The 23,193-nt window shown below is 51.9% G+C and overlaps 1 protein-coding gene across 1 annotated transcript in view; it reads right to left on the bottom strand.

The window, feature by feature from the left end:
* Nucleotides 1–2,125: 2,125 nt before the first annotated feature.
* EPHB2 (EPH receptor B2) overlaps nucleotides 2,126–23,193 on the bottom strand; it is a 205,764-nt gene continuing 184,696 nt past the window's right edge. Inside the window, exons 8-16 of the mRNA XM_030913664.1 lie at nucleotides 21,702–21,810; nucleotides 20,816–20,880; nucleotides 10,776–10,898; nucleotides 10,126–10,373; nucleotides 8,925–9,140; nucleotides 7,910–8,059; nucleotides 6,511–6,704; nucleotides 4,209–4,364; nucleotides 2,126–3,340 (exon numbers count right to left, since the gene is read on the bottom strand). Of these exons, the coding sequence (XP_030769524.1) occupies nucleotides 3,232–3,340; nucleotides 4,209–4,364; nucleotides 6,511–6,704; nucleotides 7,910–8,059; nucleotides 8,925–9,140; nucleotides 10,126–10,373; nucleotides 10,776–10,898; nucleotides 20,816–20,880; nucleotides 21,702–21,810 (1,370 nt within the window). The 3' untranslated portion in view covers nucleotides 2,126–3,231. The remainder of the gene's footprint in view (nucleotides 3,341–4,208; nucleotides 4,365–6,510; nucleotides 6,705–7,909; nucleotides 8,060–8,924; nucleotides 9,141–10,125; nucleotides 10,374–10,775; nucleotides 10,899–20,815; nucleotides 20,881–21,701; nucleotides 21,811–23,193) is intronic.

The raw sequence follows: 23,193 nt of genomic DNA, 5'->3' as shown, positions 1-23,193 counted from the left end.
CCACGGTGCCCTGGCCTGTGTTTACAAGGCAGCTTTCTTTCCTGCAGTACCAACTGTGTGCAGAGCAGCCGGAAACTCCCCTAACACTGCTGGGCAGGCAGGGGCTGGCACTTGGGGAGGTTGAGCCAGGAAAGGATTAGTAACCAGGCAGCGGGTGGCTCAGAGCTGTGTGCCTGGGCGAGCGGGTGGTGTTAAGTGGAAGGCGTTTGGCAGCATGGCCTGCCACTCCCCACTGAGCAGCAAGCAAGAGGTTGGGGCGGGGCGACTGTCCCAGTAGCGGGTGGGGTGGGTGGGTGGGGGTGGAAGAGATGTGAGCAGCGTCTGTACCCCTGGGACAGTCACAGTGACATCTGTTTGTTACCCTGAAGTGGAGACACAGAGGTCTGGTAGCACCTGTGCTCTGGGAAGCATGCGTGCAGGGTGCCTGGCCACTGAGGACCTCGGCCCTGGTGGGCGGAGGTGCAGACATGCTGGCTAGTGGTCACCAGCCCAGCGGCTTAGGACAGGAAGCCATCTGACGGGAAGCATCGACTGCCAGCCCCATGTGGGGCCCCAGAGCAGTTGGGGGGTGGGCTGGGGAGACAGAACTAATCTAAAGAGCATCAGGGCAGCTCCCTCCAGAAGGTGACCTTGTTTGCCGAGACAGCTGCCACCCGCGCGGGGCACCTTTGGGGCACAAAGTGAAGGCCAGTGGGCCACTGCCGGCCAGTTTGTGGGAAACCTGCCAATGCTATCCCTGTGGCTCGTCCTGCTGTCCCCATGGGGGGCCTACTCCTCTAATCCCTTCCTTCCCTTTGCAGCTCAGGCTCCCGGAACAGGTGAGTGACAGACGATGGGCTGGGTTGTGCTGGATGCTCACTCTGACCGTGGCGCTTCTAGCTGGCTGCCTGTGGCCTAAATCTTTCTCACTGGCCATCTCCTCGGATCTGGGAAAGGTCCTGAGAGGTAGTCTCCCTGGCTCCCCTTTCTCAGCCAGACCTGATATCCATGGCACATCATCTCCCTGCCTCCTCCTGCCACATGGAGAATTCTGATTTCAATGTGAGCAGGAGCTCATTTGCACACAGAAAACCAGAGTTGGCCTGGATAAGGTGATCATACCCATGGCTCTGCCTGGGGGTCCATGAGCACTCTAAGACCCTCACATTCCCACTGTCGCAGTTCACCTGACACCCGGACCCTCTTCCAAGTACACCCTCGTCAATTCTTTGCTCCTTATGTACCTGCAGGGGCTCACCCTGATACCCAGGGCATCAAAGAGTTCTGAGCCACTTCCAACTCACTTCCTTTGTTGCCTGTGCTTTTGACGAGCCAGGGCCAGAAAGGCCACGTGGAGCTGTCGTTCTCCATATGTTTTCTCTGCCCTGGGCTTTCTGGAAGCCTGAGGGAGGAAGGGATTAGAAGAGCAACCTGGGTCACATGTCTCCCAAGGGTGCCAGGGTCTCCCTCAGAACTTACAGAGAACAGGGGTCATGTTATAACTAAAGTGTTTATTTCCATTCAATGCACTAACTGATTGCTCTGCTCGGGTGTCTGCGCTGGCTCACAGGAGGGAGTCTGTGGCCAGATCCCTGGCTGAGGGCTTCCCCATGGCCAAGACCTTTAGGCCCAGCAAAGGTCTGGTGGGGGGAAGGAGGTGGGAGAGAAATCACACACTTTCTCTCCAGGGAAGGGAAGGAGCATGCTTGCCCGCGTCTCTGAGCGCACCCTCTGGAGGGCAGAGTATCACAGTGAATGATCCGGGTCCTGGCCTCCGATGCAGCCTGGTTTAGGCTCCCAGAGGCAAAACTGGGTTTTGGCCGTCTGAGGGCACTCAGGAGCCTCAAAGGGGCCTATTTGCCTGGGAAGTACTAGATCGATTGGGGCAGGAGAGTGGGAAGTGGGCAAGGACTTCCAGTCCTGCAGCCTCAGAGCCCACTTCCTCCTCAATCTGTCACTTGCATCAACAGTCCTGGAGTGGAAGGCTCCTCCACCTTGGCGCCTCCCCCTCCACACCCAAATCTCACTCCAGTCTCTGAATGGCCCAGATGGCCCCGTGGCAGTTGGCTTTGGTGAGGCCTGGTGGCAGGTAGGAGGAGGGAAGAGTGTCAATGAAAACGGTATAAAAAATCCAGAAATGTGCATATAAAATCTTGCCCTTGGTGTATTGCCTAAGTCAGTAAGCAGAAAGCACCTTCTTCCTGGAGAAGGATCAAGTTCTCAAAAGGTAGGAAATGTCAAAGTGTCACTTCATTGTCATTAAAAAAACAAAACAAACAAAAAAAAAAACCCAACAAACAAATCCCCTAAACCAAAACCACCCTGACCAAAATACCCCCGAGTCCACAAATTGCTGTAAACAAACCCAGATGCAGGATCAACCCTTCTCAGCGGCAGTTGGAGCTGACGGCAGTCACTGCAGTATCAGTCCTTGAGGCGGGGGCTGGCAGGAGTGGGCACCAGGCGGGTCGGGCCGCCGGGCTGTGCACGTGATAGTACCTGGAGCTGCAGAGCCGGGGGCGGCCATCCTCAGGAAGGCTGACCTTTCTGGCGTCCCCGCGTTCTCCCTGACCCAGAAGGACAAAAGCCCCTCTTCAGCCCCATGAGCCGACAGGAGAAACAGTGTCTTTCATTGGAGTTTCTAAAATATTCGCCAAAGACAGAAAAATTCTTCTGTTTGCCCAGTGGTGGCGGGAATAGATTTTCCCAGAGGGGTTCCTGGGGTGGCTGCCTGTCCATCTGTCCTGTCCTCCAGGCACTTGGTTGTTGACTGAGGCCTAGAGGAGCAGCAGGGACAGGAGCCAAGGGCGGCCCCCGTCTCTCCCCTTCACATTTGTTTTTCTGAAAGTGTTTCTTGGCTCTGGCCAGGTCACCTTCCCAGAGGGAGTTGGAGAGAAACTGCTTTTGGTGTCCGATTGGACACATCGCATGAATCTCCCAAGCCCTTTTTTATCCCCCCGCAAGAACAGTCATTGCTTTCCTTATGAGAATCCTCTTTAAAAAATATTCCTTGTATTTCCCGCCCCCTCCCAGGATCTGTTTTCTTTTTTCCCATTCCCTTTTTATTTCCGTCGCTTGAGTTGCATGTTTTCTTGGTGATGTCTCATGGCTGGTGCCGCTTGGTTCTTCCCGTGGCCCGTGGCCTCCTGGCGGGTGGCTGGCCCTGCAGTGGATGAAGCACCAGGAGGGCCGGCGCACGTGGGGCAGAGGGGGCGGGGCTTGGAGGAAGAGGTGAGCCGAGGCAGGTGAATGTCAAACCTCCACAGACTGAATCTGGTTCATCTGCGCCCGCATCACCTGGATACTGTTCAGGATTTTTTTCTGGTGGCCAGCCAAAGTGACCCCAACCCGGAGAATGTCCCTTTGGGAGAGAAGCACGTGTGTTAGGGAAATGTGCAGGTGAAGGAGCCCTGTGCCTGGTAGAGAGCTGCCTGGGCTTCCCCGGGAGGAAGATGGCAAAGCAAGGAGTACTGGGGAGTGTGGAGTGTGGAGTGGGCAAGCAGCCACAGCTGGAGGGAGTGACTATGGTGTGAGGTGGAAGAGCAGTTGAGTAGGAATCAGGGTTCCCAGGGGGCCTTCTCTCCCCTGCTATGGGGAAGGGGAAGCCAGCTTACATTTTCTTTCTTTTTCTTTTTTGAGACAGAGTCTCACTCTGTCGCCTAGGCTGCAGTGCAGTGGCATGATCTCAGCTCACTACAACCCCCACCTCCCCGGTTCAAGCCATTTCCCTGCTTCAGCCTCCTGAGTAGCTGGCATTACAGGCACATGCCACCACGCCCGGCTAATTTTTTGCATTTTAGTAGAGATGGGGTTTCACCATGTTGGTCAGGCTGGTCTTGAACTCCTGACCTTGTGATCTGCCCGCCTCGGACTCCCAAAGTGCTAGGATTACAGGTGTGAGCAACTGTGCCCAGCTGCCAGCTTGCATTTTATAAGCACCCACTTCCTTTATATCTCCCTCAACCTTCCTACCAACCCGAGTTTGTAGGTGAGAAAACGGAGGCTAAGGGAGGTGCTATGATTTGACCAAGGTCACAGAGCTTGTAGGTGGCAGGCAGACCTGGGTATCAGTCCACAGGTGACTCCGAAGTTGGCCATCTTGCCCCTTGGTCCCTGCTTCCCTATTGGGACATGATCTATTTCTCACCCTCCAGATCACCCCACTTGGCTGGTGGGGCCAGGGGAGGAGGGGGTGCTAAGGTGATGAGCAGAGGTGGCTGGGCACTTACTCCATCATCATCTGAGACACGACATCAAAGGAGGTGAAGCCAGCATTGGCGAAGCTCTCCTTGTACTGCCCCATCTTGATGGCCTCCAGCCACTCGTCCACCGTGTTAAAGCTGGTGTAGTCGGGGATCGTGCGGTCCAGCAGCGGCAGGTTGATGCTGGGGTTGGGGGTGGGTGACAGAGATGGTCAGGGCACCTGTTTGCAGGGAGCGTGCAGGGATACGCCTGTAGGCTGCGTATGCATGAATGTGCATGTGTGCATTCATTTACGTGAACGTGAACACAGGCGAAGGGGTATGTACGTGAGTATTTCTGCATGAGTGTGGGCATGGGTTTGAACCTGTGGAAACATGCATGCATATATATGTGAGCATGTGAGAGCAAGTGTGTGTGCAGAACTCAAAGCTGGGGCCAACTGGGAAGTCTAGGGAAGGCACTGCAGGGATGGCCGAGAGGCTGGACCTCGGGAGTGAGGAGGGGAAGATGCAGCTCCATGCTTATTTTCAGCAGGAGGGATTTCAGCTAGACTAACTATGCTGGTTATTCAGTTTCCTCTCCCAGTGCCATTCTCCATCCTTCCCCACTCTGGTTTGTGCTATCGAAAGCTCACCTTCTGGACTGTCCAGAGACTGTATTTCCAAAGCCCAGCTAAGGCTGGTGGCGCTAATGGGAATGACTTCTTGGCTGGCAAGGAGTGAAATGGCTCTCATGAGGTTTAAAGCTCAGAGGGATTTGATCTGGAGAGTTAGGGGTGGCTGACATAGGGTCATGGTGAGGAGAGACAGGCAGAGGGAAGCATGATGGTCTGCTGCTCATAAGAACGTGCTCTCTGGCTACAGCCAGCCCTAGATCCTAAGGATACCTGGCCAGACGCCCCTCTGAAACCCTGTGGGGTTGTGGGTCTTGAGAAGTAAGTGTGTGCAGGCGCAGCAGTGTGACCTGTGAAGCACACAGCGACCTGTGACCTGTGTGCAGCAGCCACCCAAGGAAGGCAGAGGAGAGCTGCTGCCCCACAGAGCCTGCCCTGGGAGGTTTGAGCCTTGAGGAGAAGCGAGGCACCAGGTCCCCGAGTGAACACCCCTCAGGCTGAGCCTGTCTCTCAGGCATGGGGACACTGACTCAGTGTAGGGGCACAGATGGGTGTATGGTGAGTACAAACTTCTGAATGGGTGTGTGTGTGTGCAGGTGCCTATGGATGTGTGTAGGTGTGAGAGCCTGAGACTGTCTGTGAATAGGCATGAGTGTTTGTGCCTAATTGTGTGTTCATCTGCGCATGTAGGACTGGACCTGTGTGAGCATGTGTGTGATGAAGATATAAATGGAAGTTAGAGGGTCCAGGTTTGAGTGTGAGGGTAGCTAGGAAGGAAACTTAGTGACAGGCATATCTATTCACCAACTAAAATTCTGGATCCTTTGGTAATTTTTTTTTTTTTTAGATGGAGTTTCGCTCTTGCTGCTCAAGCTGGAGTGCAATGGCATGATCTCAGCTCACGGCAACCCCTGCCTCCTGGGTTCAAGCAATTCTCCTGCCTCAGCCTCCTGAGTAGCTGGGATTACAGGTGCGCGCCACCGGGGGCCGACTAATTTTTTTTTTTTTTTTTTTTTTGAGATGGAGTCTTGCTCTGTCACCCAGGCTGGAGTGCAGTGGCGCAATCTCGGCTCACTGCAAGCTCCGCCCCCTGGGTTCACGCCATTCTCCTGCCTCAGCCTCCCGAGTAGCCGGGACTACAGGTGCGTGCCACCACGACTGGCTAATTTTTTTGTATTTTTAGTAGAGATGAGGTTTCACAGTGTTAGCCAGGATGGTCTCGATCTCCTGACCTCGTGATCCACCTGCCTCGGCCTCCCAAAGTACTGGGATTACAGGCGTGAGCCACCGTGCTAGGCCAATTTTTGTATTTTTTAGTAGAGAAGGGGTTTCACCATGTTGGCCAGGCTGGTCTCAAACTTCTGTCCTCAGGTGATCCGCCTACTTCAGCCTCCCAAAGTGCTGGGATTGCAGGCGTAAGCCACCTCGCCCGGCCTTCCTTTGGTAATTTTTCTTCCTGGTGTCTCTGACCATGCTTTAAAAGATGCCTCCTCTGCCACCCACAGGGTATGTGTCCTTTTCTTCCTCTGGGCAGTCTGTGTCCTCTGCTCTCCTGCACCCCTAAGGCAGGGCAGGTACCCAACAAACACTAGTCCTATTCTTTCCCATCCCAAGCTGCAGTAAGGAAGAGCATCTGCCTGAAGTGGCGGCAGAAGCGATGGGAGAGGGGAAGAAGGGCAGAGCCTGGCTGGGGCAGGGCCAGGACGGGGTCTTACCCAGAGGAGAGGGGTGCCATGGCTTTGAGGCTGTTGGGATTGCGGATCATCTTGTCTAGCGTGTTGACAATTTGGCCGAACTTGGGCCGGTGGTTGCGGTCCTTCTGCCAACAGTCCAGCATGAGTTGGTGTAGGGCGCTTGGGCAGTCCATGGGCGGCGGCAGCCGATAGTCCTGCTCAATGGCATTGATTACCTGGGACAATGCAGGAGTGGAGAGGGGTTGGGTGGATGGGCTGAGGGCATCTACCCTCTGCCAGGCCCATCTTGCCCCCAGTACATTGCATGTCTGACCTACTTAGTTGCTGTGGCAACCAACCACTTTCACCTCCTGGAGGCAGCCCCAGGGATGGGATGACCTGGGTTTCTACCATCTAGACCCTTAATCTGACATGGCAGCTGGGTTCCTGCCCCACCCTCTGCCAATCTTGGGAAATCCAGAGCCCCGAGATAGCTTCTCCCCAGGGTCCACCAAGATGACCCTCCTGTGCCTGGTTCCACCAGCTCCTCCCTCTTTCCCATCTATGAGCCCCCTCTTGGCTTGGATGGCCCCAAGGCCTCCCCTCTCTGCCTCCTTGCTTGACCCCATGTGGCCACATGCTTGATTTTAGTGCCATTTACAGCTCTAGGTATGAGATACCTTCCCCTCATCAGGCCCACACCATGGCCTCAAGCCTGGCTGGGGCCCCCTCCCACCATCTCCACCTGCTTCTCTGTCAAGGAAATGTGCCCAAACACCCCTCTCAGCCTGTCCTGCCACCACAGCCAGATTCACCTTCCACAGCTCGACTGTGGGTCACCCTCCTCATGTAAGAAGTTTCTTCGAGTCCTTCCTGTCTGCATTTTTGCTAATGGAAACCCTCTGGTTTGGGTTCAACCCCGCGTTGGCCCACCTCAGCCTTTGCACATGCCGTTCTTTCCCACTGGAAGCTCTCAAGTCTCCACGTCCTGCGACCGTTTGAACCCCACTTATCCTGCGATCACCTCCTGTCTGATCTTGCCCATGCTGCCGGTGTCTCAGTGCCTCCAGGGCTACTCCGATTTAGCACCTGATCTTAAAAGCTCCTGATCACAACATCTGGTTCCCTGAATAAAGGTGGTAAACACCTGAAGGGCAGATGTGGTCTCATTTGGGGCTGGCCACAGGTGCATGCATCCTGAAGATGCACTGATGTGTGGATGAGTGGCCTTTCCTACTCCCTACCCCCTGGAGAGTCCAGGGTCCTGTGCAGACATTTGAATCAGCCACCATTGGGCTGGCAGCTGCCCTGGGAGCCAGGCCCATGATCTCAGAAGCCTATGTCCCACACTCTGGAAGACTGGCACAAGGCCAGGAGCCCCGATCTTCCCTCTCCCATCTGGTGTACCGGAGAGGTCTTGCCCATCCCCTTGGAGACTTACGTCCTGGTTGGTCATGTCCCAGTAGGGCCGCTCCCCATAGGACATCACCTCCCACATGACGATGCCATAGCTCCACACATCACTGGCCGAGGTGAACTTCCGGTACTGGATGGCTTCTGGGGCTGTCCAGCGGATGGGGATCTTTCCGCCCTGGGAGACAGAATGAGGAGGGTTCATGGGTGGGAGGCTGGCCTGTCTGACCTCTTCTCTTAATCCTCCCACTCTGTGCCCTGTGATACCCCAATCTCATGAGGCACCTCATTGTGCCCCAAACTCACCATGCAGCTTCAGACCACTGGGCATTTGCACCTGCTGCACCCTCTGCATGAAGTGCCTTTTACCACTCTGCCATCTGGAAACCTCCTTCTCATCCTCCAGTCCCTCCAAAAGCTTTTCTGAGCTCCCAAAGAATTGTCAGCTGCCCTCAATCCCACAGCTGTGACTTATGCCTCCCCATCAAGGAGGCACGTCTCACACAGCACAGTACTGAAGTGACTTGCCTACTTGCACCCGTCTCTGGGCTCTTTGTCCTTCCAGTTTAAAACCTTCAACAACCCCTGCTGCTTTCAGGAGAAAGGACTGAACCTGGGCATTCCAGGAGCTCCAAGGTCCAGCTCTGTCTACCTCTCCAGCACTACTGCTCACTACCACTGCCCCTACAGCCTGTATTCCAGTCACAGGACTTTGCCATGAGAACATGGTAGCTGACAAACATTTCTGGGCCCTTCTGCTCTCAGCTCAGATATCAACCTCTCTAGCAAGACTTCCTCTGCCTCCAAGGCTGACTGTCCTGGCTTACAGCCCTGTTACTCCACATGGCTCTGCACATTTGTTCCCCATCAGTGTGGCAGTTGCAAGAGGGCAGGAGTTGTGGTTCCTGTCTCCCTGTCTCCAGGGCCCAGGACAGTGCTTGGCCCAATTGGGCGTCAGTGAAATTGTCTTGCAGGGAGAGAGACGGACACTCAGGCCCTCTTCTCTGGCTCTGGGACTCCGGTGTTCCCTGCCTCCATCTTACCAGGGCGCTGGTGTAGGTGGGGTCTGAGGTATCGTCCTCCAGAAAGCGTGAGAGCCCAAAGTCCGACACCTTGCAGACCAGGTTGCTGTTAACGAGGATGTTGCGGGCAGCCAGGTCACGGTGCACATAGTTCATGTCTGCCAGGTACTTCATGCCGGCTGCGATGCCCCGAAGCATGCCCACCAGCTGGATGACTGTGAACTGCCCATCGTTTTGCTGTGGGAGAAGTGGAGAAAACACAGAGTGAACAGAACAGGCATCAGGGCTCTGTATCATCCTCACAATGGGAAACCAGAGCAGGCCCTGCCAGCCTGGCTCTAGGCTCCTTGGGGAAGGACTCAGATTCTTCGGGAGCCCGGAGAGGCCCATCAGAGGCCAACTTCAGGGTGGTGGTGAGAACACAGGCTTTGAAGCAGGCACACTTGGTTTGACTCTGGCTTTGTTCCTTCTTGGCTGTGCAACCTTGGACATGTAACCTAACATCTCTGAGTCTCAGTTTCCTCTTCTGTGTGTTAAATGGGCCTAAATCACACCCATCTCCCAGGGCTATTCTGGCTTAAACAAGAAGGTACATGGAAGGTGCCTGGCACATGTTAGGTGCTTCACAAATATTTACTGAATAGCAGCTGATCCAATGGCCTGCTTCTGATGCCCAGTCTGGTGCTTTGTCTGGTTGGTTGACTGCGGTCTCCTGGGAGACCTTGACATTTTCCTCTGTTGGCCTTGAACTCCTCCCACCAGCCTATAGAGCTTTGGAGAACTCCAAAATCCGGTGAAAACCCTGGACGAGAGGTCAAGACACCTGATTCCAGTCCAGGCCTCATCTTGACCGTCTGGGTGACTCTGGGCAAATCCAACCTCTCTTTGAGCCCGTTTTCTCCAGTGCACAATGAGAAGGCTGGCTAAGAGCAGGAATGGAAACAGATTTGAGATGTGTGCCAACTCTGATCAACTGATTGTGGCTTCCTGGGGAACCATACTGAGAAGAATTCTGGGGCTGCTTCTGGGCTTAGTGGAGGAGAGTGCTGGGATTGATTAGCAGTGCCTGCCACGGGTAAGGGAATGGAAAGTGACAGCCTACAAGCCATTCCTGACCTAGAGCTTTTCCAAGACCGTTTCAGGCTCTGAGAGTCTGAAGCTGTGTCCATCATTCCTTTTCCTGCCCCACTCATGGGCCCCTGGCCCTCTTGGCTTCCCCTACCCGGAGAAAGGAGTCCAGGGAGCCATTCTCCATGAACTCGGTGATGATCATCACAGGTGTGCTCTTGGTCACGACACCCTCCAGGTGGATGACGTTGGGATGGTCGAACTGGCCCATGATGGAGGCTTCGCTCAGGAAGTCCCGGCGCTGCTTCTCCGTGTAGCCCGACTTGAGCGTCTTGATGGCCACAAAGATCTCTCTCTTGCCTGGCAGCTTCAGGTGGCCACTGCAGACCTCTCCAAACTCCCCTGAGACAGAAACACCAAGACAGGCAGGATGTTACTTGCCAGGTGGAAGGGCCACCTCCCTGTTCCCTGTCACATCCACTCACAGGGCCTGCATGTACATTTTCTTCTCAATGGCCCACTCATCCTTGCAGACACCAAACCCCTTCAAGAATGTCAGGGGTCCAGAAAAGTCCCAGCCACCTCCCAGCCCTGTGCCTCAGTTTCCTCTTTTGTCAGTGAGGTGATTTTACTGGATGACCTTTGAGGGCCCTTCTTTCATGTTCATTCTGAACCTTCAGGCCTTGGGGGGGTCCTTTGAGGCCCCTGTCTCACATCCTACCTTCTGCCCCAAGAGTACACATTAGGGTGGTCTCGCCACCCATGGTTAAGGCCATAGTACATGTGAAGGTACCAGTCACCTACCTGCTCCGATCACCTGCTCAATTTTGACACAGGAGATGTCAATTTCCTTGGCAAATTCCCGCACTGCCTCGTTGGGGTCCTCGTAGGTGAACGGGTCAATGTAGATCTTCATGCCTGGGGTCACTGGGGGACAAGACCAGGCTCTGTCATATGGACTGACTCAAGATGCACACAAAAGGAAAAGCGGGAGCCAGTCCCTCCGTGGAGGGAAATCCACTCCCATGTGGCCCCCATAAGAACTGGGCAACTCCTTGCAGGGCACTTGACCCCTCTGGGTCTTACTGAGCAGATGGGCGTGAACTGAGTAGGAGGTGAGGGGAACAGAGACCAGCAGGGGTGGCAGATAGGTCTTAGCTCTTGTTCCAACTCTCATTGATCAGCAGTGGTTTTCTGGAGCAGCGAGGCTGGCAGAACTGATAAGCAATGTCTGTTACGGGCGTGGGCACAGAAGGATAAATGGAAAGATAGGTGATAGAGAATCAAGGGGTGCAAAGTAAAGGAAGAGGGGGGCAAAAAGGAAGGGAGCAAATTGGAACTAAAATACAGAAAGATCAGGCAATAGGCCATGTTGTCCATGGAGTTCTGCTACGGAGAGCTCCTCCTTGTCTCTCCAGGCCTAACTCCAGGCCTAATTCAAGCCTCCTCTTCCCCCAGGGTCCCTTTCTAGCTGCCCAGCCCTCCCAAATGGGCCCCCAGAACCTGGGGCTGCTCCACTCACCAGGGACTGAGTATCCAGCTGCTGGGCCACCTCCCAGGTCCCCCACTAGCCAAGTCTTAACCCCTTCTGGATCCCTGATTTTCTGGTAATCAGCATGAGGCTAGACATGGGGCATTTGATTCCTGATCTGATGCATATTTTAATTTTATTATTTTTGTTATTATTTGCTCTCCCTCTCTTCTGTCCCACACTTATTTTTTTATGCACTAAGAGAAGAAGGTAACCTGGATGTCAAAGACCCAATTCTGAACAGCCAGCACTGAGTCAGCAAGATGCTTTGAAAGAAGGGAAAGATGACCCATCCATCTTCCCCCTCCCAGACAGACAGCTGGTCTTCCAACACCCAGACCTCCCGGTCCAGAGCCCAAACTCTCCTCTGGCTTCCCCAGCATCCTGCTCACATTCTCCTGCCGCTCCAGGAGCTGCAACTTTGGAGGTAGGAGCTCTAGGAGTTGGGAGTTGAAATTCTTGGGTCACTATAAGGTTTGGCTGGTTGGTGTGTGAGGCCATCAACCCTGCTCAGCTGTGTGACCTTGGACATATGAGTTGACACTCTTAGCCTCTATTTTAGGCATTCCAGGAATCTAGGCGTTAGAGTGTGTAACACAGGGGTTGGCGAATTGGCTTACAGCCTATTTTGTAAATAAAGTTTTATTGGAACACAATCATACTCATTCCTTTGCCTATGGCTGTTATTAAGCTATGACAGCAGAGTTGGGTAGTTACAAGGGAGACCCATAAGGTCTAAAATATTTACTATCTGTCCCCTTACGAAAAATTTGCCAACCGCTGCTATAACACGTGCGCTTTATTTGGGATTATTTGTGTGGGTATTTGTTTAGCTCTTGAGGTCAGGGTTTCTTAATTTGGGTCTGTGAGCTACTTAGCAGTCCTAAGTATGGGCAGTAGGAGGTCTGGTAACCTCCTGAGATGGGATTCATTTATTATGATTGTCCTTTGTCTATTCAAAAAGTAATTCATGCTGCTTCGAAAGTCCAAAAGTTATGGAAATAAATATTGTCAAAAACAAAAGTTCTCAAAAAATCCATCCTTGAGTATAGACCTCTGAATTTTTTTTTAATTAAAAAAAATTTTTTTTCTCCGTCACTCAGGCTGAAGTGCAGTGGCACGATCTCAGCTCACTGCAACCTCTGCCTCCCGGATACAAGCGATCCTCATCCTCCCACCTTAACCTCCCAAGTAGTTGGGATTATACCCATGTGCCACAACACCCAGCTTATTTTTTGTATTTTTAATAGAGTTTTAATAGGTTTTGCCATGTTGGCCAGGCTGGTCTCCAACTCCTGACCTCAAATGATCCACCAGCCTCAGCCTCCCAAAGTGCTGGGATTACGGGCATGAGCCACTGTGCCTGGCCTGACCTCTGGACTTTTAATAATTTTATACATGTATCTGTTTTTCTGGCCATAGGCTCCAAAACTTTCAGCAGAGTCTCCCAGGAGTCTGAGGCCCCCAAAGAGGTTAAGAACCACCACCCAAGACTGTTGAGTGCTTGGGAGGAGAAAATGGCTCCCCCCCTTTTTTTTTTTTTTTTTTTTTCTGATTTCTCCCTCCCCTGGCAAACTACATAAAGCTCTGCACACAGCAGACACTTAGTGTCTGTAGGGCTGAGCAGAATCCAAATGACGCAGACAGAATCATAATAGCAGCTGTCACTTACTGAGCCCTTTGTGCCCAATGCCATGCCAGGCTCTTTATATGCCTTATTTCCTCCACTCAAAAACTCTTAGAAGAAAGGACAATTATTCCCATTTCACACATAAGGAAACCGTGGCTCAGAGAGGCTAAGTCATCTGGCCAAGGCCACACAGCTAGCAAATGGCACAGCCAGGATTTGAACCCGGGTCTGTCAGACTTGAGCCTGGGGCCAGTACTCCTAATCACCATGTTCACTGCCTCCTGGATGACATACACCAGAATCTGGTCCATGCCTCCTTCTGGAGTATTCCGCCATGACCACCTCCTTCCCCATCAGCCTTCTCAGAGCCAGGGCGTCGGCTCCCTGGGGATGCTCTCTTGCTTGCTCAGACTCAATACATGCCCTGTGGTTCTTGACAACTGGCTTTCAGCCTCCCTCCCAATAGGACTGGGGGAGGCCCTTTCTGATGGGGATGGAGGACAGGAATGGGTTGACTCTGGGAGGTAAGGGGAAGCACAGCAGCCAAACCCTCCTTGGTCACCTCCACTGCCAAGCAACTGGATGCCATCGCCATGCTGTGGCCAGCAGCACTGGTCAGGAGGGCCTCTGCTGCTTGCAGGACAAAGGTGCATGCCCCTGCCTGGCATTCCCAGCTCTCCATGGATTGGCCTCACTTCCAGCTCCCTGCTCCCTAGATGCCAGCTCACAGGACTTACTGATCCAGGGGTTTCAGACACAATTCATTATCTCCTGTCTCCATGCTTTTGTTCATGTTGTGCTCTCTACCTGGAGTACCCTCTCCTCTTTCTTTTTGTGACCAGATCAAATGCCATCCCCTCTGTGAAGACCACCTGGATTGCTCCAGGGGAGACCTGTACCCTCTCCTCAGGCTCCCACAGTCCTGAGTCCACACCCACTCTTATGACCTTGATGTCTGTTCTGGCTTTTCTACCTTGTACCAGGGTTCCCAGATACGCATGCCCACAGCCCCCTGCCACTCCTTTCTGGAACACTCTGCTGCCCATGAGGGCTTAGTTTACCCTCTTCCCCAGGAAGACCGAGTCTGTGTCTGTCTTGTTCATGCTGAATCTCAGGGCCTGGCACACAGTGGGTGCCCAATAAGTGCTTACTGAACACATAATAGCATTACTACGTGTCCTGAATGTCTTTGAGAATTTGATGAAAATTATGAATCTGCTCCTTGGAAAAGTGTTCCTGTGTGTGCATACTCCCATATTTCACATATAATTTTGGGGTATTCACAGGCTCTTGGAGGCTCTAGGGGTCTTTAGACCCCAAATTATAAGCCCTTGCTTTAGAATGTTGCCTCTGGAGTACTTATATGAAGGTGATATACAGTAGATGCTTAATAAACACTTACTGAATATACATTCAGTGTAGATTTACTGGGTGCCAGGCCTTGTTCTGGGCACTTTATAGTTTTTGATCCAATGAATCCTCCTAACAACCCTACCAGGTAAGTGCCACTATTAGGCTGATAACTTATGAAACTGTCAATATTTAACTGTTTCTGACCTACAGAAATAGCAATTTCATTTGGTACAATCCCATACAATGCCTGTTTTTCAGATGAGGAAACTGGCATAAAAAAGGTTAAATGAGTTGAGTGGGACACGGTGGCTCAAGCTCATAATCCCAGTCCTTTGGGAGGCTGAGGCAGGAGGATTCCCTGAGCCCAGAAGTTCGAGACTGGCCTGGGTAACATGGCAGAAACCCATGTCTATGAAAAATAAATAAGTTAGCCAGGCATGGTGGTATAGGCTTGTGATCCCAGCTACTCAGGAGGCTGAGGCATGAGGATTGATTGAGCCCAGGAGGTAGAGGCTGCAGTGAGCCGTGTTTGTGCCACTGCATTCCAGTCTGGGTGACAAAGCGAGACCCTGGTATACACACACACACACACACACACACACACACACACACACGAGGTTAAATGATATCAACACAGCTAATAGATGGCAGAAGTGGGGTTTGAACCCGGGCCGGCTACAGAGTCTCCACTTGTTACCCTCAGGCTGCGCTTCTTCCAGGTACTTCCCCAGTCTGCCTCTTGGAATAGAAGGTGAATGAGTGCCTGGTGGCCAGAGCCTCCAACAAGCTTGACTCTCAGGAGGGGCACTTGCTGAACCAAGGTCGGGTGAGGACCTCTGTAGGCAAAGGCTACAGAAAATCCTGGGCTGTTGTTTGGACGATTTACGGTTGTCGGCTACTGCCTGCTGCCCTGCCCTCAAATGCGAAATTCACGATGAGGGAAGAGGAACCAGTGTGCAGAGTTCTGGGTCTGAATTCTGGCACTGCTGCTAATTCTGGTCACAAATCAGCTGCTTTGTGAGTCTGAAGCCAGGATCAACCACTGTGTTGATCCAGCTGTGTGTCCTTGAACAAGTTACTTAACCTCTGCGTCTTACTTTTTTCACCTACCCAATGGGTATAACAAACAATACCTACCTCCTAAGGGGGTTGCAAGGATTAAACGAGAGTATCAAGGAAAGTGCTGAATAATTGTAAACTGTTGCAAAGAAGAGCTGGCTATTATTAAATATTATTCCAAAGCACTTTGACGTCCCTTAATTCGTTGAATCCTCACAATTCCATGACAAAAGTATCGTTCTTGCTACTTCCCATATAAAGATGTCAAGGCTCAGAGAGGTTTGATGGCTTTCCTGAGGTCACCCAGCTGGCCAGTGGCAGAGTAGGGATGAGAAACCAGGTCAGGCCCTCCGGCTCCACATCCAGGCATCACAGACGTTGGTACTCACTCAGCACCTGCTGGATGATGGAAACCATGGGGCCATGTGGGTGATTACAGGCCAGTCACATGGATCTCTGGGCCTCAGCTTCCTCCTCTGTCCTGACCACGCAGGGTGGCTGGGTGGATATGGGATCACAGGGCTGGCAGTGCTTTGAACAGAACAAAGTTCTACTCAGATCTAACGTTAGAGCTTAGGATGGAGGGAGGGGCATCTTAGGCCTTAAAATGTGCTGATCTAGGAACAAACCCTGGGGTCTATTTTAAAAATAGACCTCACCTGTTTCCCTATTACTGACTCACGCACCACATAGCAATGCTCCCCAACGGCTCCAGGCGACAGAGCATGGGAGCCTATCCCATTCCAGCTCAGTAGAATGGAGCCAGCACAGGATGCCAGCTCTGCAGCCAGACAGCTGGAGTTCATACTCCTGCCCCTTCCCTGAGCAGCTGTACAACCTCTGTGCCTCAGTTTCCCCATATTCAAAGTGAGAAATTATAAGGATCAAATGAATAAGTACATGTAAAGCCTTGAAACAATTCTTGGCACACAGAATGCACGCAGTATGTCTAGCCACATCTATGATCATGGTTTCATTACTTGGGGCAATAAGAGGGGATGACATAATTTATAATCTTTTTCTTTTTTTTTTTTGTTTGAGAAGGAGTCTTGCTCTGTTCCCCAGGCTGGAGTGCAGTGATACTATCTTGGCTCACTGCAACCTTTACCTCCCACGTTCAAGCAATTCTCCTGCTTCAGCCTCCTGAGTAGCTGGGACTATAGGCACCCGCCACCATGCCCCACTAATTTTTGTATTTTTAATAGAGATGGGTTTCAGCATGTTGGCCAGGCTGGTCTTGAATTCCTGACCTCAGGTGATCCACCCGCCCCGGCCTCCCAAAATGCTGGGATTATAGGCGTGAGCTACCGCACCCAGCCTTATTTTTCATTTTTAATTTTTTTCTTGAGACAGGGTCTCACTCTGTCACCCAGGCTGGAGTGCAGTGGTAAGATCACGGTTCACTGCAGTCTTGACCTCCTTGAACGATCCTCTCACCTCAGCCTCCTGAGTAGCTTGGGACTACAGGTGTGTGCCACCATGCCTGGCTAATTTTTACATTTTTTGTAGATACGGGGTTTTGCTATGTTGCCCAGGCTGGTCTCGAACTCCTGGACTCAAGTGATCCTCCCGCCTCAGCCTCCCAAAGTGCTGGGATTACAGGCATGAACCATGGCACCTGGCCTATGACCTTTATTTTTAATGTACAGGTGACTTTTATTTCTGTGTAGTTAAATGTGTCCATCTTTTTCTTAGGAGCTATCAATTGTTTTCATGTTTAGAAGGTCCTTTTCTATTTCCATATTGGTTAATAGTTGCCTAAATTATCTTCTGGAAATTTTAATGGCTTAACTATTTTTACATATACACCCCAAACTATTTTTTTTTTTTTTTTTTTTTGAGATGGAGTTTCACTCTTGTTGCCTAGGCTGGAGTGAGCAATGGCATGATCTCGGTTCACTGCAACCTTCACCTCCCGGGTTCAAGTGATTCTCCTCTCTCAGCCTCTGAAGGAGCTGGGATTACAGGCATGCACCACCATGCCTGGCTAATTTTCTATTTTTAGTACAGATGGAGTTTCACCACGTTGGTAGGGCTGGTCTTGAACTCCTGACCTCAGGTGATCCGCCCGTCTTGGCCTCCCAAAGTGCTAGGATTATAAGGGTGAGCCACTGCACCTGGCCCCAAACTATTTATTTATTTATTTTTTTGAGATGGCGTTTCGCTCTTGTTGCCCAGGCTGGAGTGCAATGGCGCCATCTCGGCTCACTGCAATCTCTGCCTCCCGGGTTCAAGCCATTCTTCTGCCTCAGCCTTCCGAGTGGCTGGGATTATAGGCATGCACCACCACGCCCGGCTAATTTTGTATTTTTAGTAGAGATGGGGTTTCTCCATGCTGGTCAGACTGGTTTTGAACTCCCGACCTCAGGTGATCCACCTGTCTTGGCCTCCCAAAGTGCTGGGATTACAGGCATGAGCCACCATGCCTGGCCAGCCCCAAACTATTTTTAAGCCCAGGAACTTTTACTTCAAATTATGTCTTACCCAGAGGCTTTGTACCTGGAGCTCCTAGACTCTGCTCATGCTTACGTACCCTCATCCAATCCTGCAGCAAATCTAGTGGCTCTGCTTTTGAAATATGTCGGAATCCAACCACTTTCCACTATCTTCTCCCTGCCACTTGGTCTGGCCACCATCATATCTTCCCTGGATTGTTCCAACAGCCACCACACTGGTCTCCCTGCATCAGCCCCTTCGGTCCATTCTCCAGAGAGCAGCCAGAGAAGTCCCACCAAGACCGTAACTTGGAGAATGTCAGCCCTCTGCTCAGAACCTTCCAGCAGCTCCCCATTTCACTCAAGGAAAAGCCGAGGCTTTGCTGAGCCTGATGAGAACCTGCATGTTGGACTCCCTCAAAGCTTCCATTCCTCTCTTTGCTCTGCTCCAGTCACACTGGCCTCTGCTGTTTCTGAAACCTACCAGGAAGCTCCAGCCTCAGGACCTTTGCATTGGCTGTTCTCTCTTCCCGGAATGCTTTTCCCTCAGATACCTCTGAGTAGCTCACTCCCCCAGCTCCTTTGTATCTTTGTGCAACGAAAACCCTGTCAGTGAGGCCAACCCAAGCTGTCCTATTTAAAAATGCCACCCTGGCCGGGCGCGGTGGCTCAAGCCTGTAATCCCAGCACTTTGGGAGGCCGAGACGGGCGGATCACGAGGTCAGGAGATCGAGACCATCCTGGCTAACCCGGTGAAACCCCGTCTCTACTAAAAAAATACAAAAAACTAGCCGGGGGAGGTGGCGGGCGCCTGTAGTCCCAGCTACTCGGGAGGCTGAGACAGGAGAATGGCGTAAACTCGGGAGGTGGAGCTTGCAGTGAGCTGAGATCCGGCCACTGCACTCCAGCCCGGGCGACAGAGCGAGATTTCGTCTCAAAAAAAAAAAAAAAAAAAAAAAAAAAGCCACCCTGATCCCCACAACTCTCGGTCCATTACCTGTTCCACTTTGTCTTTTTCCTATAGCACCTTCATCTTCAAATATACCATATGCTTTGCATTTATGACATGTATTTTTCTTTTCTTCTTTCTTTTTTTTTTTTTTTTGAGACAGGGTCTCATTCTGTCACCCAGGCTGGACTGTAGTGGTGCGACCTCGGCTCACTGCAACCTCGGCTCACTGCAACCTCCGCCTCCTGGGCTTACGCTATTCTCCCACCTCAACCTCCCAAGTAGCTGGGACTACAGGCACACACAACCACACCCAGCTAAGTTTTGTACTTTTTTGGTAGAGACAGGCTTTCATCATGTTTCCCAGGCTGGTCTTGAACTCCTGTGTTCAAGCGATCCACCTGCCTTGGCATCCCAAAGTGGTGGGATTACAGGTGTGAGCCACTGTGCCTAGCCTTATAACATGTATGTATGTATGTATTTATTTATTTAGAGACAGAGTTTTGCTCTGTCACCCAGGCTGGAGTGCAGTGGCACAATCTCTGCTCACTGCAGTCTCTGCCTCCCGGGTTCAGTCAATTTACCTGCCTCAGCCTCCTGAGTAGCTGGGATTACAGGCACATACCACCATGCCTGGCTAAATTTTGTGTTTTTAGTAGAGACAGGGTTTCTCCATGTTGGCCAGGCTGGTCTCAAACTCCTGGCCTCAAGTGATCTGCCTGCCTCAGCCTCCCAAAGTGCTGGGATTACAGGTGTGAGCTACTGTGCCTGACCTTATGACATGTATTTTTTTATTCCCCATCCTTCCCACTAGAATATAAGTTTTTCAAAGGCCAGGATATTCGGTTTGGTTACTCGGGGATCCCCAGCACCTAGAACAGTGCCTGGCATATGTAGTAGGCCCACGACAGATGTGTGACAAGGGCAGGGATATGATGATGGGCCTCTGTACCCAGAGGCAGCCACCTGAGGAACCCCAGGGCATCCCACTGAGTACAGTTTGAGAATGAATGTTGGACCCATTTAGAACTCCTTTTTGCTGAATGATCTGAAGTAAGGACTAAGCTTCTCACACCCCCTCAACTCTCTGATAACTGGTTTTGCCCAGGTCAAGTGGAGAGAGGAATCTATGATCTACTTTTCTCTCTGGCCCTTCAGGAGGGGACATCTGTGTGTGTGTGGCACATACATCCCCAGCCCTGGCCCAATGTTGGATGGGATGGTGGGAGAAATGAGGGCACTGGGTAAGGGGAAGAGGCCACCAGAGGAGCCACTGGGGAAGAACAGGGGTCTAGAGCCATAGAGTGAGAGGAAGAGAAGAAGGAAGAGGCTCCTGCTGCTTTTCTCACCTGGGTCAGAGCCCAGGGTCCTCATCAACTCATTCATTCAATTTGATTCATTTATTTATTCTGCAAATATGTCTAGTGCCTGCTATGTACTGGGCACCACACTGGTGCTGGGGAGACATGGTAAATGTCAGACACAATTCCAGGTATCCAGCGGCCCCCACTATCGTGGTGGTGAGATAAGAAACAGCCACCTCAATGCAGCCTGCAAGCACAGATGTGCCCCTGAACCCAGGATGGAGTGGGGTCAGGGAAGGCTGCTCGGAGGAGTCTGTGTATGGTGAGGCCTGAGGGATGAGTAAGAGCTACATGGGTAAAGGGAGAGGGGGAGAGCGCTTGAGGCAGAGGAAACAGCATTTGAGGCAGAGGGAACTGCACTTGCAAAGGCCTAGAGGTGAGAGTGACCTTAGTGCAACCAGGCAACCACTTGACATTGTCTGCCTGCAGCATGGCAGTAGGAGGTCCAAGATGGCTTAAGAGGTCACTGGGGAACCCACAGTAAAGGGCCCAAGGGTTCCAGCCTACTGGGGTGTGTACATACTGTGGCCACTGGTGTAGTGCTGCAGCTTGTCCGTGTACTCCGAGTCGGCACGCTCAAACCCCCGTCTTCTGGAACAAGAGCAAAGGGCTGGAGCCACCTGGAGGCGCCCAGGGAGCTGGGAGCCATAGTAGGTGATAGGGAGAGGGTGGGCAGACCCTAGAAGCCACACCCCTGCCAGAGGGCTCCCTGCCTGTCCCTTCTGGCCCCACTTGTCCCTTCCCACTCCTCCCACCTCAAGTCCAGGTTCACGTTTTCCCCAGTTCCCCCTCCAGCCAAGCCCTCTTCAAAAAGAAAAGTCATCTTCCAGACATGACATCTGGCCCCAGAAACCCCAGGGGCTTCTGTCCACCTGAAGTTGTGGTCCAGTCTATTCTGAAATGGGGAACTCCTTAAAGAGACTCTTTCTTTGCATTATACCCAGAAGTCAAGGAACTGGCCCCACTCTCTTGCCTTTGCTTGTGCTGTCCTAGCCATTTGGGAGGTCCCTCCCCGCTCCTCCTCCTAAGTCCTCCCCATCTTTCCAGCACCTCAGCCAGAGGGCCTGAACTCATGCAGAAAGCAGGACAATCTGTACACCCCTTCCACCAACCACTAAACTCCTAGCAGCCTGCAGTCTTTCTTGCCCATTGCATTAGTGTCTCAATGTGCCACCCCTTTCAATAGTGGGCTTGTCAGGGGCGATGCCTATCCCAAAGGGATGGATTGCACATGGTGGCCGCTTAGGTAGCGGGAGGCCACTTGAAGCTTTCCACTTCCTACCCACATCTCTCCCTGCAATTATAAGAAGGCCTCCTCAGTTCACCAGCACTGTAGAGGAATGACTGAATAGAGGGAGAGAAGCCATCTGGGACAGCCAGGCCCAGCCAAGCCTGGAGACCCCACCCACCTGTTACACACGATGGCGATGACAACCACAGCGATGAGGAAGACCAGGCCAGCGGCTGAGGAGCCGATGATGAGTGGTAACTTCTCCTGGATGCTTGTCTGGTACTCGGCTGAGGAGAAAGCATGATAGGGCAGTCTCAGCCTGGCTGTGGGAGTCTTAATACCCCTGTCCCCTACCCCCTGCCATGCTGTTGAGTCTCCTGGGATTCCTAGGCTCTGTTCCTGCCCCTGACAGAGCACCTGTCACACGCCCATGCAGAAAAGGGGCTGTCACTGACTCACAGGTAACCCTGGACAAGTCCATGAACTGCTCCAGTCCTCAACTTCTCGTCCATAAAATGGGCATAATTTCTATATCTCAATGTTGATGTGAAAATCAACAATAACAGCTGACACACACACACAGGCAGTTAAAAGCACAGACTCTGGAGCCAGACTCCCTGGGTTTGAATCCCAACAGTGCCACTTACTATCTGTGTGATAGTAAGGCAAAGTGACTGTATGATAAGGCAAAGTGACTGTGTGATAAGGCAAAGTGACTTACCTCTTTGTGCCTCAGTTGCCTTATCTGTAAAATGGGGAGAATAATAGTTCCCATCTCAGGATTGTTGGGTAAAGCACTTAGAACAACACCTGGCACACAAGCAAGCATTCAATCAATATTAACTATTCTTGTCCCTGAGTGTTTTACGTGTCACTCACTGTGCTAAGTATGTTACGTATCTCGGAACAGTCCTATGATTACCCCATTTTACAGAGGAGGAAACTGGGCTTAGTGAGGTCATGATGTGCCTGAGGTCACAAAGAAAGTAGCACCCCGGCCAGGCATTTGAACCCAGGTCTGCTTGACCCAAGGGTGGGAGTTGAAATGGGAGAACGCAGAAGATACACTTGGCATTAGCCTGGCTCTTGGAAACCATTCAATGCCATTAACACTATCATTGATTTACATTTTGTTATATTTACTTCTCTTTTTTTTTTTTTTGGAGTGTGAGTTTCACTCTTATCACTAGGCTGGAGTGCAATGGCACGATCTCGGCTCACTGCAACCTCTGCTTCCCAGGTTCAAGCCATTCTCCTGTCTCAGTCTCCCAAGTAGCTGGGACTACAGGTGCCTGCCATCACGCCCGGCTGATTCTGTAGTTGTAGTAGAGATAACGTTTCACCATATTGGCCAGGCTGGTCTCAAACCTCCTGACCTCAGATGATCCGCCTGCCTTGGCCTCCCATAATGCTGAGATTACAGATGTGAGCCATCACATCTAGCTATTTTTACTTCTCATCTGTCTCACTGACCAGAACAGGAACTTGTTGAGATCAGGAACACGCTCTGGGACCTTGGTGCCCACACTTGGCCTGGTAAGTGGCAGGGCCCCAGCCACATTTGTTGAATTAATAAAAGGATCTTGGGACAGTCTCTCAGTTCCCAGTCAGTGACACTCACCCAACATGGAAAAGGGCTTAGAGAGGTGAAAAAAGCTGCCACGAGGAAC

The sequence above is a fragment of the Rhinopithecus roxellana genome, chromosome 12 (genome assembly GCF_007565055.1).
Source record: "Rhinopithecus roxellana isolate Shanxi Qingling chromosome 12, ASM756505v1, whole genome shotgun sequence".
In the NCBI taxonomy this organism is placed as follows: domain Eukaryota; kingdom Metazoa; phylum Chordata; class Mammalia; order Primates; family Cercopithecidae; genus Rhinopithecus; species Rhinopithecus roxellana.
The sequence above is the reverse complement of the archived record's forward strand: the minus strand, read 5'-3'. Positions and strand labels throughout refer to the sequence as shown.